This window comes from Hyperolius riggenbachi, chromosome 5 (assembly GCF_040937935.1).
Source record: "Hyperolius riggenbachi isolate aHypRig1 chromosome 5, aHypRig1.pri, whole genome shotgun sequence".
In the NCBI taxonomy this organism is placed as follows: domain Eukaryota; kingdom Metazoa; phylum Chordata; class Amphibia; order Anura; family Hyperoliidae; genus Hyperolius; species Hyperolius riggenbachi.
Genome location: NC_090650.1, coordinates 134,661,892 through 134,674,956, shown reverse-complemented (window position 1 = coordinate 134,674,956; position 13,065 = coordinate 134,661,892). Strand labels below are relative to the sequence as shown.

Genomic DNA, 13,065 nt, shown 5'->3' with positions numbered 1-13,065 from the left:
GCCAGTTCACACTTGATGTGCTTTTGGTGGGGAGCGTTTCTGGTCTTTGCTGATAGCTGGTATTCAGCAAAGCACTGTGGTAAATCCTTGCAGTGCCTGAAATGTGCTTATATCGTAAAGGTGCATTACGTGCAACATTTCAGTGGCAGTTAAAGTGGGTACCAGTCTTACACCCCCAAGTGAAAGGTCTGGAAACACGATGACCACCTGATAAATAATTGGGATCCATCTGGTTCCCTTTAGGCCTGGTTCAACATTGGGATCGCAAAAGGCAAATCGCAATCGCCTATGGAGTGTGATTGCATTTTTACCAAGCAATTGTGGCTCCATGTTGCAGTGATTACGTTTTTCGAGTCTCATTCCACAGAATGAGAACGGCACTCTAACTGCCACTGAAATGTTGCACGCAGTGCACCTTTGCGATATAAGCACGCTTCTGGCACTGCAAGGATTTACCATAGTGCTTTGCGGAATACCGGCTAGCAGCAAAGAGCAGAAACGCTCCCCACCAAAAGCACACCAAGTGTGAACTGGCCCTTGAGAGAATTTGATTGGTGCCTAATACAAGAGGTCTCTAATTAGTTGATCTCCCTCTAAGATAGTTTATTATATTCTTTTTTGGCAGAGTACTTTGGCTAATCCAATTGGCTAAAAGTAAATCACATATTGGCCAATAGGATTGTAAGCCGGCCCACCATGGCAAGAAAAACAAAAGTTTGCTTTCTTAAAACAGAAAGAATTTGCGATAATTCAGGTTGGAGTGAGTTTGAGATGTCTCCCAGAGCATCACTGCTGAATATATGCAAATGAACCAGTCTTTGCCAGTACCTGAGGAACCATGGACCCATTTGTCCATGGACTTTGTGGGCGAACTCCCCAGGTCCGAGGGAAAAACAGTCATATGGGTGACTCAGTTCCTCAATGCCAACTCACTGCTAGACCCACTGCAATCTGGATTTCGGCCTGCCCACTCAACCGAAACTGCTCTCACCAAAGTGGTCAATGACCTTGCCGTAGCTAAAGCTGAAGGTAAATACTCCATTCTCCTCCTTCTTGACCTTTCAGCAGCTTTTGACACAGTAGATCATCCCCTACTCCTCCAGTCCCTCCAGTCCACGGGCATTCACGATCTTGCCCTGTCCTGGCTTTCATCCTACCTCTCCAACCGTTCCTTCACGACCGCCTTCAATGTGTCCTCGTCCACCCCCAACCACCTCTCGGTGGGAGTCCCCCAAGGTTCGATCCTTGGCCCCCTACTGTTCACCCTATACACATCCTCCATTGGCAAGGTTATCTCCTCCATGGTTTTTAACTATCATCTGTATGCAGATGACACCTAGATCTACCTCCACACCCCTGACATATCCACCACTACCATGGACAAGGTCTCCTCCTGTCTATCAGCCATCTCCTCCTGGATGTCCGCTAGGTTCCTGAAACTAACCCTAGACAAAACGGAATTTATGATCTTCCCACCCCGGACATCCATAAACCTCCCAGATGTGCATGTCACTGTTAACCACACTACCATTCACCCTACCTCTCAAGCCCGCTGTCTGGGTGTCACCCTGGACTCCACACTCTCCTTCACTCCCCATATCCAAAACCTCACAAAGTCCTGCAACTTCCACCTTCGTAACATCTGTAAGATTTGCCCTTTCCTGACCTCTGCCACCACCAAACTCCTCATCCATGCCCTCATAATTTCCCGCCTTGACTACTGCAATGCCCTGCTGTCTGGTCTCCCTATGACCCGAACAGCCCCACTGCAATCCATCATGAATGCGGCAGCCAGAATTATCCACTGCTCCCATCGCTCCACCATGGCTGATCCCCTCCTTGAATCCCTCCACTGGCTTCCTATCCAGTCCAGAATCAGATTCAAGATACTGTGTCTGACCTACAAATCTGTCTACAAAACCTGTCCAACCTACATTTCCGATCTTACTCAGAGGTACACACCTAGCCGCTCACTCCGCTCTTCCAATGAACTTCGCCTAACCGCCCCCCGCATCACCCAGTCCCATGCATGCCTCCAGGACTTCTCAAGAGCTGCTCCAACACTATGGAACTCCCTACCTCCACCCATTAGGGCAGCCCCCTCCTTCAACATCTTCAAGAAAGCCCTCAAAACTCACCTTTTCACTCTGGCCTACTACCCCTCACAAGTGCTCTAAACCCACAGCTGAACTCTGGTCTCCTATCTCTCGTGTCCCTACCTCTCCCTTTAGATTGTAAGCCTTTGGGCAGGGTCCTCATCCTTTTGTGTCCAACCTGATCATGCACCTCCATTACTGTGAACCCAAAGGACCATCTAGGCTAGGCATCTGAGTAAACCTAACTTGCCTAATCTCCATGCTCCCCTCCAGTGACTGACTAAGCATTACCTTGTACTCATACTGTGCTGCATGATCTGGTCTTTCTTGTATTCAGGTATTGTCATTTTGCTGTAGGTCACCCCTAAATATTGTATGTATCCCTATTTATTGTCCAGCGCTGCGTAATATGTTGGCGCTTTATAAATACAATAAATAAATAAATATGGGTGGTAGTCGACAGGTTCAACAAAATGGCTCACTTTATTCCACTGGACGGACTCCCCTCTGCTCAGGAACTGGCAGATCTCTTCATTCAACACATTTTCCGCTTACATGGCATACCAGAAAATGTGGTGTCAGATAGGGGAGTCCAGTTTGTGTCCAAATTCTGGGGAGCCTTTTGTCCTCATCTTGGAATGAACCTCCGGCTACCACCCACAGACCAATGGGCAAACTGAGAGGTTTACTCTGTCTCTAGAGCAGTTCCTTAGATGCTATGTGGCTGATGCACAGTTAGAGTGGGCAAAGTTTTTGCCATTCGCAGAATTTGCGCATAACAACCTGAAATGTTCCTCTTCAGGCTTTTCTTCCTTTCAGGTGGTGACGGGGAGATCTCCCAAATTCTCTCCATCACCAGTGGTATCTTCTCCTTTCCCTGCTTTGGAAGAGTGGCAGGGATCTTTCAAGGAGATTTGGACCATGGTCAAAAGGAACCTGGAAAAGGCCTTTCAGACCCAGAAGAAGCAGGCTGATAAAAAGCGATCTGTAGAGTGGGACTTTGTACCCGGAGACATGGTGTGGGTATCTACCCGACATCTGGCACTGAAACAACCATCAGCAAAATTGGGCCCCAGATTTATAGGCCCATACCCTGTGTCTAAAAAGATTAATAATGTCACTTATGTCATTTCACTACCACCCAGTATGAGAGGTGTTAAGTCTTTCCATGTGTCTTTGTTGAAGCCGGCTACGCATGTGGATTCCTCTCTCCCCCCCCCGAGATGATTGATGGGGAACCGGAGTATGAGATTGAGCGGATTTTGGATTCTCGGCGGGTTCGTAACTCGGTACAGTACCTTGTTCATTGGAAGGGGTATGGGCCTGAGGAGAGATCTTGGGTGCCGGGTCATCGCATGCATGCTGAGGAACTTAGGAAAAAGTTTCACGAGTTGCATCCTGAGAAGCCATGCAGGACGTGTCCGGAGTCCACGTCTCAAGGGGGGGGGTACTGTAACAAAGATGGAAGAGGCAGCCGCGGTGAACAGCGCTACCTCCGCGGCTGCCTCCAGCTCCCTGTCTAGCAATATATCCGTCCCTCAGGCGTCTAGCACGCCGAGGACGGGTCTGTCAGCTGCACATAGGGTTGCTTTGTTGCGTGCGCAGACAGGACCTTTATGCGGGGACAGCTGACCGGCCGGTCGGCTGACGTCAGAGGAGACGCTCGCCGCTCCTCATTGGCTGATAGGAGGGGGCGTGCCAGAGGGGTCTCCTCTGCTTCATAAGCCTAGCTGAATCACTCGCAACTTGTCATCTGCTGCGAATACTTAGTGTTAGCGCTCAGACCCTTAGATAGTTCCGGTGTGCTTTGATCCGGGAGGAAACCGGGGATTTCACACAAGATAGGAATTGTTTGATAGCCTTAAAGATTATTCATTACTGTGTTATTATCTGTGTATGACTCTGGCTCGTTCTGACTACTCTTCTGCTCAGTGACTCTGTACCGCTGCCCATCTGATCTTGCTGCCAACTCTGCCTGTTTATACCTTTCTGTCTCTGCCTTCCGATTTTGTACTGCATCTGTCTGTCTGTTGCCAACCGGATCTGTCTGACCATTCTACTCTCACCAGAGGGCCCTTGACTCTGGTGAGAGGCACTGTACTGTTAGTACCCACCAGCTCCTCTGGTGAGGTATTGTCAAACCTATCAGTACTACTGTTGCACAAACCACTCTACTCTCACCAGAGGGCCCTTGACTCTGGTGAGAGGCACTGTACTGTTAGTGCCCACCAGCTCCTCTGGTGAGGTATTGCCAAACCTATCAGTACTACTGTTGCACAAATCGCTCATTGCTATTTGTTGTCACATCAGCTTCTGATATACCAGTATTATAGGTGATTCTGCAGATCACCATATAATCAGGTATATCTCTGCATTATAGGTGATACTGCAGATCACCTAATAATCAGAATTCTGTTCCTTGCTGACACAAATTGTTACACAAAGCTTGGTGAAATTTGCCTTCCTAAAACAGAAGGAAATTTGCAATAATTTAGCTATAAGTGAACATTTGTGGTTACCCACAGTGCTCCACTACTAAATATGCAAATTATCCCTTTTTCGCCCTTGTAAGCAAGGCCAGCATCCAAAACCGTTGGTGTATAGCAAGCCTATAGCTTTAAATATTACACAGCCAAACCAACCACACATGTAGACAGCATGTTTTGGGCTTTTGGCCCTCAGCAGTACATGGCGGGGATTGGTATTTTCAACATGTGACTTTATATGATTTAAAATAATAAAGTAAGCATAATAAAGTAAGCCCCAGTGTAATGTGAGCACTAGTAATTATATTATATTAAGCTTTTTAGCAACAGAGAGACATTTTGAGCACCATCCATTTCTCAATAATTTGGGTTCAACAACTGTGGAAATTAGTAACATGTCCGTACAGATGGAAAACTCATCTGGTTCCATCTTATAGCATACACACAGTTTAGTACGTAGTACATTACTGGGTAAAGGTACCAGCAATCCTCAACAAATCCCATAACAGAACACTGTGGTATTTATTTTTCAAGATTTGGTAGGTACACAATAACGTAATTAACTTGGCAGAAAAAATAATGTTTGACTGTAATACCAGCCCTCATTCTTTAAAGACAACCTGAACTGAAAATTAAAAGTCAAAATAAACATACACAAGTCATACTTACCTCCTGTGTAGTCTACTCCTCAATCTCTTTTTCCTCTCCTGTGTCCTGTTTGTTCACTGTGAACAATGGAATTCTCTGTCCTCCATTTTGAAAATGGCCATTACCCCATAACAGCTTTCTGGTCAGCACACAGTTAAACTGTAACATCGCCCACTTGAGCCATAGGGAAACATGGACACATCAGTTCTCCTCTCAGATGTAACTGACAGCAACTGATATATAACTGACAGCAACTGATATATTTCAGTTCTGACAAAATGTTGTCAGAACTGGAAGGGATCATTGTCAGAAGAAAATGGTGAGCTTCTGAGAGGAACTGATGGCAAGGTAACTATGTAATGTTCATTTAAAGGGATACTGTAGGGGGGTCAGGGGAAAATGAGCTGAACTTACCCGGGGCTTCTAATGGTCCCCCGAAGACATCCTGTGTTGGCGCAGCCACTCACCGATGCTCCGGCCCCGCCTCCAGTTCACTTCTGGAATTTCTGACTTTAAAGTCAGAAAACCACTGCGCCTGCACGCCCGTGTCCTCGCTCCCGCTGATGTCACCAGGAGTGTACTGCGCAGACACAGACCATACTGGGCCTGCGCTGTGCGCTCTTGATGACATCAGGGGGATCGACGACACGGCAATGCAGGCGCAGTGGTTTTCAGACTTTAAAGTCTGAAATTCCAGAAGTGAACCGGAGGCGGGGCCGGAGCATCGGTGAGTGGCTGCGCCAACACAGGATGTCTGCGGGGGACCGTTAGAAGCCCCGGGTAAGTTCAACTCATTTTCCCCTGACCCCCCTACAGTATCCCTTTAAAGTTACCTCGTATGTTTGTTTTAAATAATTTTACTCAGTACAGGTTCCCTTTAAGCATTCCAAAGCACAGCACAATACAGCAAACATGGAAGGAGATCATTATGACGCACTTTACAAATAACTGGATAATACGTAAAAGAATTCGATGCAGAAATCCTTTTATTTAACTTCTCAATGGACAAAACTTCCCTGTTTATTACCATAAATTATACAGTTATAAAGAAACTATAATTATTTTACAAGATAATTACAATTCATTCTGTTAATTTTAATGTCTATCATGGCTATTCTTTATGACAGTGTCAGAAGAAGACTTTATTTGGAAATAAAGCATTTGGAAAGGATGATTAGGATATAGGTTGGCGCTTATTCAGTAAAGCAGTTGCGTTGAACAACATAAAGAAGTAAAAAAATCAAATTAATTAAATGCATTCATTTAGAGCTGTCAGGTAGACAGAATGTGTTTGCGGAGGATGCTACATATTATTATGTTCCTCAAATATGCTGGGTGGGACATATTATCTCGATTCAAGCAAACAGTAAAGATGATCAATTTATTTTACTAATCATCTGATCCAATAGCACAAATGTCTACATTTATTTTCAAAGAGGAGACTTTCTGTAAAATAAATTGATTGTAGACCTTGGCACTTTTTATCAAATGTTGCACACTTGTGTGTAAGTAGAGCAGTTTCTGGTGCCTCAGACATCGTGGAGGGTTGTCTTTGGCCACATACAGGCATGACATTTTGTCTCAAACCATTTTTTTCCTGATCAATGTGGGTGACAGGGAGCCAGTGATCCGCGTACAGACAGGAATGTTTGTTTCCTTGCCAAGCAGCTTGAATTATAATTTGGGGGAAGGGGTTTGTGAAGGAGAGAGCAGGAACATTCCCGCTGTGTAAAATACACAAGCATTGGGCCAGTAAGCATTCTTTAACAGTAAACCACTTCGGGACCGGCCGCCTAACCCCCCTTAAGGACCAGGGCATTTTGCGGTGGAGGGGGGTGCGCACGTTTGGGGGGGTCGGGCAGCCGGATCCCCTCTGTGGCTGGCTGGGCAGTGTCCCCCCCATGGTGGCAAGTGTCAGCTGTAGCTGGCAGCCATCACTTACCTTCCAGGCTCCAGCGATGAGCCGCAGAAGCCAGCTCTTCTCCGGCCGGCATCTCCGCTCCAAATGACGCTCAGGTTGGGTCGCGGCTTGATGACGTCATCAAGCCAGGACCCGGCAGTGACGTCAGATGGAGTGGAGATGCCGGCCACAGCAGAGGGGGGTGCAGATCGTCGCTGGAACGGCAGGGAGGTGAGTGGATCCTCTTCTTTTCCCCCCTGCTGCCGCCGCTGTCAGAGTGATCACTAGGGGAAGATGCCAGCTGTCATAAAACAGCTTAATCTCCCCCTCCGGTTGCGCACGATCTCGTCGGGAGCGGTGCTTTAGCGCGGACGTTGAATCAACGTCCGGTCAGAACGGTACCACCACCTGCCGGACATTGATTCAACCTGCAGCGGTCCCCAATAGGTTAATAATGTCCCTCAATAGCTTGATCATAAACAAAACGGAAACTGTTACATGGCTACACTTTTCCTAATTATCCCACAATGACAGCAGCAGGGCCGGACTGAGGCAGAGGTAAGCGAGGCTCCAGCCTCTGGGCGCAGTGTAGGAGGGGGCGCACAACTCACTCCGCTATTATTCCCCTATTGTGTTTGAAGCAGAGAGAAATAAGAAAAGGGGATACATAGTAGTGATGCAAGCCAGATAACTAGAGATTAAGGTGTTGGGGGTGTGTGGGCCCTGAGGCGCCTCTTAGTCTAATAGCAATCAGTGTGTGACGGCTGGGGTGGGAGGGGTGGATGGGCGCACTTTGGTGTCTCAGCCTTGGGTGCTGGAGAACCTTGTCCCGGCTCTGGACAGCAGACTTTCATGTGCATATTATAAGAGTGTGCAGCCCATACTACTGTCCATTGCTTGCACCATCCCCACTCTCCCTCTCTATAGACCCTTATGCTGGGCATACACGGCTCGATTTTGCCACTCGATTCGCCAGCTCGATCGATTCCCCACTTGATTCCGCATGCGATTCTCTTATTTTCCACTCGTTTTTCTCTTCACAACCTAGCTCCTTCCTATCTAAATCAACTAATTTCCAGATATCATCCTACATGCAATCTCCGCTCTACTAACACTATCCTTCACTATCAATATCAATAACAATTACACATAAAAATTAATATAAAAAATTATTAAGGTACACCTGTAAAAAAAAAACTCCAGCCACTATGGAGTACTTACCTTGGGAGGGGGGGAAGCCTCAGAATCCTAATGAGGCTTCCCCCATCCTCTTTATGAGGCAGCCCCCGAAAATTCCTCTGACAAGCGCCGACAAGCACTACGCAGGCGGGGCAATATTTACCTTCAGGGCTCCAGCGCAGGTGCAGTAGGGGCTTTCCAATGGGTTCAAGTGGAAATAGTCGAGCCCGATCAGATCCACCATACTACGCAGACGTCTTGCATCATAGAGCGGACCCGATCAGGCTCGGCTATTTCCGCCTGAGACCGATGGAAAAGCCGCTACTGTGCCTGTGCTGGATCGCAGTAGGTAAATATTTACCTCGCCGGGCTTCCAGCGCTGGATCGCAGGGACGGAGGAGGACGGAAGAAGCCTCATTAGCATCCAGAGGCTTCCCCCTCCCTTGGTAAGTACCCCCAGGGGCTGTTTTTTTTTCATTACAGGTTTCCTTTAATTCATACATGGATGTCAATTTGTTGATAAGGCCAAGCCAGGTGAATAAGGCAAACTTGTGAAGACTACATTCTTGAAATGAGTTTTGCTTGCTCCATAAGCTCCATCTTTGCTATAGCTGAGAGATGAACTTCATCAGGGCCATCTGCAATACGGAGAGTTCGAGCAACTGCATACCTGCAAGAAACAGATTTCACATCAACTCTCGGTACTCAAAGCTGAGTTATGTGTACTCAGTCAGCTGCCATTAACCTTCCTGGGAGTAACCCAGAGTCAGACTTGGAGCAGTATCCACAGGTCAGAGCGGTAACCCTGAGCCTGACTTGTGGTAACCACCGGGAGGTCTATGCAGAGCCTTATGCACAGCGGGTGTTTCAACTCACCTCCTCGGGGATCCAGACACCGGCAGCCATTCTCCTTCCTGTCCTCTGAGGCTCTGTTTTCCTCCGGTGAGGTCATCGTTTGTCGTCATGATGACAGACGGCAATCTCACTACAGGGTTACAGCGCCACCCGGAGGATGGAGGGAAAGTGCAGCACTGGATCGCAGGGAGGTAAGTGCTGGGCTGCTGCAAATCTCTCTAGCAGCATGATTTTTTCCTGGTTTGGGTCTGAAAGCCTGTAAAACAATTGCACCACTTTTAGACCCTAAAATCCAGAAATAATCATACCGCCAGGGAGGTTAAAATGGACTTAGAAGCAGTTTCTTTATTTTAGTACAGGGAGTCCTTTTACGACTGATGAAAGTATACTATTTTTTTGTTTAAAATGTACCTTCCCTGATGAATTTCCTATCACTATATACGGAGCTCCTTACTGCCACTGATGAGGATATTATGTCTGCTCTGTTATGGGACCTCTGTAGTGTTTACATCAGCATGTTTCCAAAGCAATACCAAACATCACAATGGACCATCCTTCTGTAATGTTTGGCCATTGCTATGGCAATCCATATGCAGACAGATGGCGGGGTAAGAGTCTAGGTGTGCATACTTGGAATGTCACCAAGGAATCATAGAAGGCAAAGGAGTGAGAGGACAGCTCCCACTTCTGCCAAAATAGAGTAAGCCACACCAACTGGGACAGAAGGAGGATCAAAAATGTAAAAAGTGCAGTAGTCTCCACAGCTGGAAGCACACATGTGGCCCTCACTGGAAAAAACACAGGAGGTATTGTGCACTCATATTTTACTTCCCATGCACTCAGTGACGTAGCTAAGGAGCTATGGGCCCCAGTGCAAGTTTAACATGGGGCCCCCCAAGCACTCTGTACATAACAATTGATACAGCGCACCAAAACCTGCCAAGGACAACCACAGTGTCAGAGGTGCAAGAAGGGGATGGGGGACAGTTTGGTAATGATTACTACTATTCAATGCATCTATAGAAATGATTATTACCAGCACAGGACCAATAGAGAGCTAATATTGTGCTTGAGGGAGGGCCCCTCTGGCCCAAGGGTCCCGATGCGGTCGCTACCTCTGCACCCCCTATTGCTGCGCCACTGCATGCACAGTAAGGAGTAAAAAGTTCTCTTTAAATGTCTCTAAACCCAAAATTGAACAAGCCAAATTGTAATAGCAATCAGGATGATACAGTGGGGTGCGAAAGTTTGGGCAACTTTGTTAATTGTTATGATTTACCTGTATAAATCGTTGGTTGTTACGATAAAAAATGCCAGTTAAATATATCATATAGGAGATACACACAGTGATATTTGAGGAGTGAAATGAAGTTTATTGGATTTACAGAAAGTGTGCAATAATTGTTTAAAGAAAATTAGGTAGGTGCCTAAATTTGTGCACCACAAAAAAGAAATGAAATCAATATTTAGTAGATCCTCCTTTTCCAGAAATTACAGCCTCTAAATGCTTCCTGTAGGTTCCAATGAGAGTCTGGATTCTGGTTGAAGGTATTTTGGACCATTCCTCGTTACAAAACATCTCTAGTTCATTAAGGTTTGATGGCTTCCGAGCATGGACAGCTTTCTTTAACTCATACCACAGATTTTCAATTATACTCAGGTCTGGGGACTGAGATGGCCATTCCAGAACGTTGTACTTGTTCCTCTGCATGAATGCCTTAATGGATTTTGAGCAGTGTTTAGGGTCGTTGTCTTGTTGAAAGATCCAGCCCCGGCGCAGCTTCAGTTTTGTCACGGATTCCTGGACATTGGTCTCCAGAATCTGCTGATACTGAGTGGAATCCATGCGTCCCTCAACTTTGACAAGATTCCCAGTCCCTGCATTGGCCACACAGCCCCACAGCATGATGGGACCACCACATTTTACTGTAGGTAGCAGGTGTTTTTCTTGGAATGCTGTGTTTTTCCTCCATGCATAATGCCTCTTGTTATGCCCAAATAACTCAATTTTAGCTTCATCAGTCCACAGCACCTTATTCCAAAATGAAGCTGGCTTGTCCAAATGTGCTTTAGCATACCTCAAGCGGCTCTGTTCTGTGCTGTGGGCAGAGAAAAGACTTCCTCTGCAACACTATCGCATACACTATCTCCTTGTTTGAAGTGTGCCCATTGGTTGAACGATGCACAGTGTCTCCATCTGCAACAAGATGATATTGTAGGTCTTTGGTGCTGGTCTGTGGGTTGACTCTGACTGTTCTCACCATTCGTTGCTTCTGTCTATCCAAGATTTTTTTTTTCTTGGTATGCCACTTCGAGCCTTAACTTGAACTGAGCCTGTAGTCTTCCATTTCCTTAATATGTTCCTAACTGTGGAAACAGCCAGCTGAAATCTGAGACAGCTTTCTGTATCCTTCCCCTAAACCATGATGGTGAACAATCTTTGTCTTCAGGTCATTTGAGATTTGTTTTGGGACCCCTATGTTGGTACTCTTCAGAGAAAATTAAAATAATAGGGAAACTTACAATTGACCCCCTTAAATACTCTTTTTCATAATTGGATTCACCTGTGCATGTAGGTCAGGGGTCACTGAGCTTACCAAGCTAATTTGAGTTCCAATAATTAGTTCTAAAGGTTTTGGAATCAATAAAATGACAACAGTGCCCAAATTTATGCACCTGCCTAATTTTATTTAAACAATTGTTGCGCATTTGTGTAAATCCAATAAACTTAATTTTACTTCTCAAATATCACTGTGTGTGTCTCCTATCCTATATAATAATAGGCAACTGTCCCTGCGTACAGCAGGGACAGTTGTCTCTGTGTAGCTGGGTCCGTGCTTTTTGCTACTGCGCATGTGTGCAGCACATGCGCCAGCCTCACACTGGGACGACAGGGACGGAGCCAGGCGGGCGTGTGAGCGGGCGGCGGGTGCGCGTAGACAGACCTAGCCCGTTTTAAACAGGCTAAGGTCACTAGTATGATATATTTAACTGACATTTTTTATCGTAACAACCAATGATTTATACAGAAAAATCAAGACGATTAACAAGGTTGCCCAAATTTTCGCATCCCACTGTAAGTGAATCATAGCAGTGTATGCAAGTGCTTAAAGTGACTGAGTTATAAAAAAAAGTTTCACTTACCTGGGGCTTCCCCCAGCCCCCTGTAGACGTATTGTGCCCGCGCCGGGGGAAAAAAAAAACGATCCTCCGCAGGCAGCTAGTTTCATTTTTCGCAAATGGTCAGATGCTGGGCCAGTGCTTTACTCAATGGCGCTTCCGTAGCCATGGCCGTCCTGTGCATGTGCAAGTGTACTGCGCATGTGCAGGACGGCCACAGCCATGGGAGTGCAATCAAATGACACGCGTGGCCAGGGCATTGGCCCGCCGACTGGCTAGTCGTAGAAAACGAAACTAGCTGCCTGCAGGGGGGCCAGAGGATCAATTTGTCTCATCGCGGGCACAGGATGTCTGCAGGGAGCTGGGGGAAGCTCTTGGTAAGTGAAACTTTTACTTTTTTTTTTATAACTCAGTTAAGGTTCACTTTAACATAACACCTGCTTCATGAGCCAAAGATGCTTGGAGCTGCAATACAGCTGACTTTCTCTCCTCTCTAGCTCAGCTGCTCAGTGGGTTAGTCAAGGCTGACCATGTGACACACAAACTAGGAAGAAAAATAGATGTCAAGTTACATTCCCCAGAATCCCTGCAATACAGTATAAATCATATATCTATATCTATATGAGTAAATTGGAGTTTATAGGTCACAGAAAATAACAGGCTCAGGCTGTCTTAAGTCTGTATGGAAAGGTCCACAACTGTAGAAAAGATTAGCGTGTCAAGGGATTTTTTAACAGTAAAAATTCATTCCCAGTGTTAATACTTGTAATTTACACTAACC

At 46.3% G+C, this 13,065-nt stretch overlaps 2 protein-coding genes across 14 annotated transcripts in view; one reads left to right on the top strand and one right to left on the bottom strand.

The window, feature by feature from the left end:
- The window catches only part of ACKR4 (atypical chemokine receptor 4), a 103,199-nt gene that overhangs the window by 44,211 nt on the left and 45,923 nt on the right, over positions 1-13,065 (top strand). The gene's annotated exons all lie outside the window — the stretch shown is intronic.
- Positions 6,199-13,065, bottom strand: part of ACAD11 (acyl-CoA dehydrogenase family member 11) — a 119,092-nt gene continuing 112,225 nt past the window's right edge. The window contains exon 20 of the mRNA XM_068236279.1: positions 6,199-8,979. Coding sequence (XP_068092380.1) covers positions 8,868-8,979 — 112 coding nt within the window. The 3' untranslated portion in view covers positions 6,199-8,867. The remainder of the gene's footprint in view (positions 8,980-13,065) is intronic.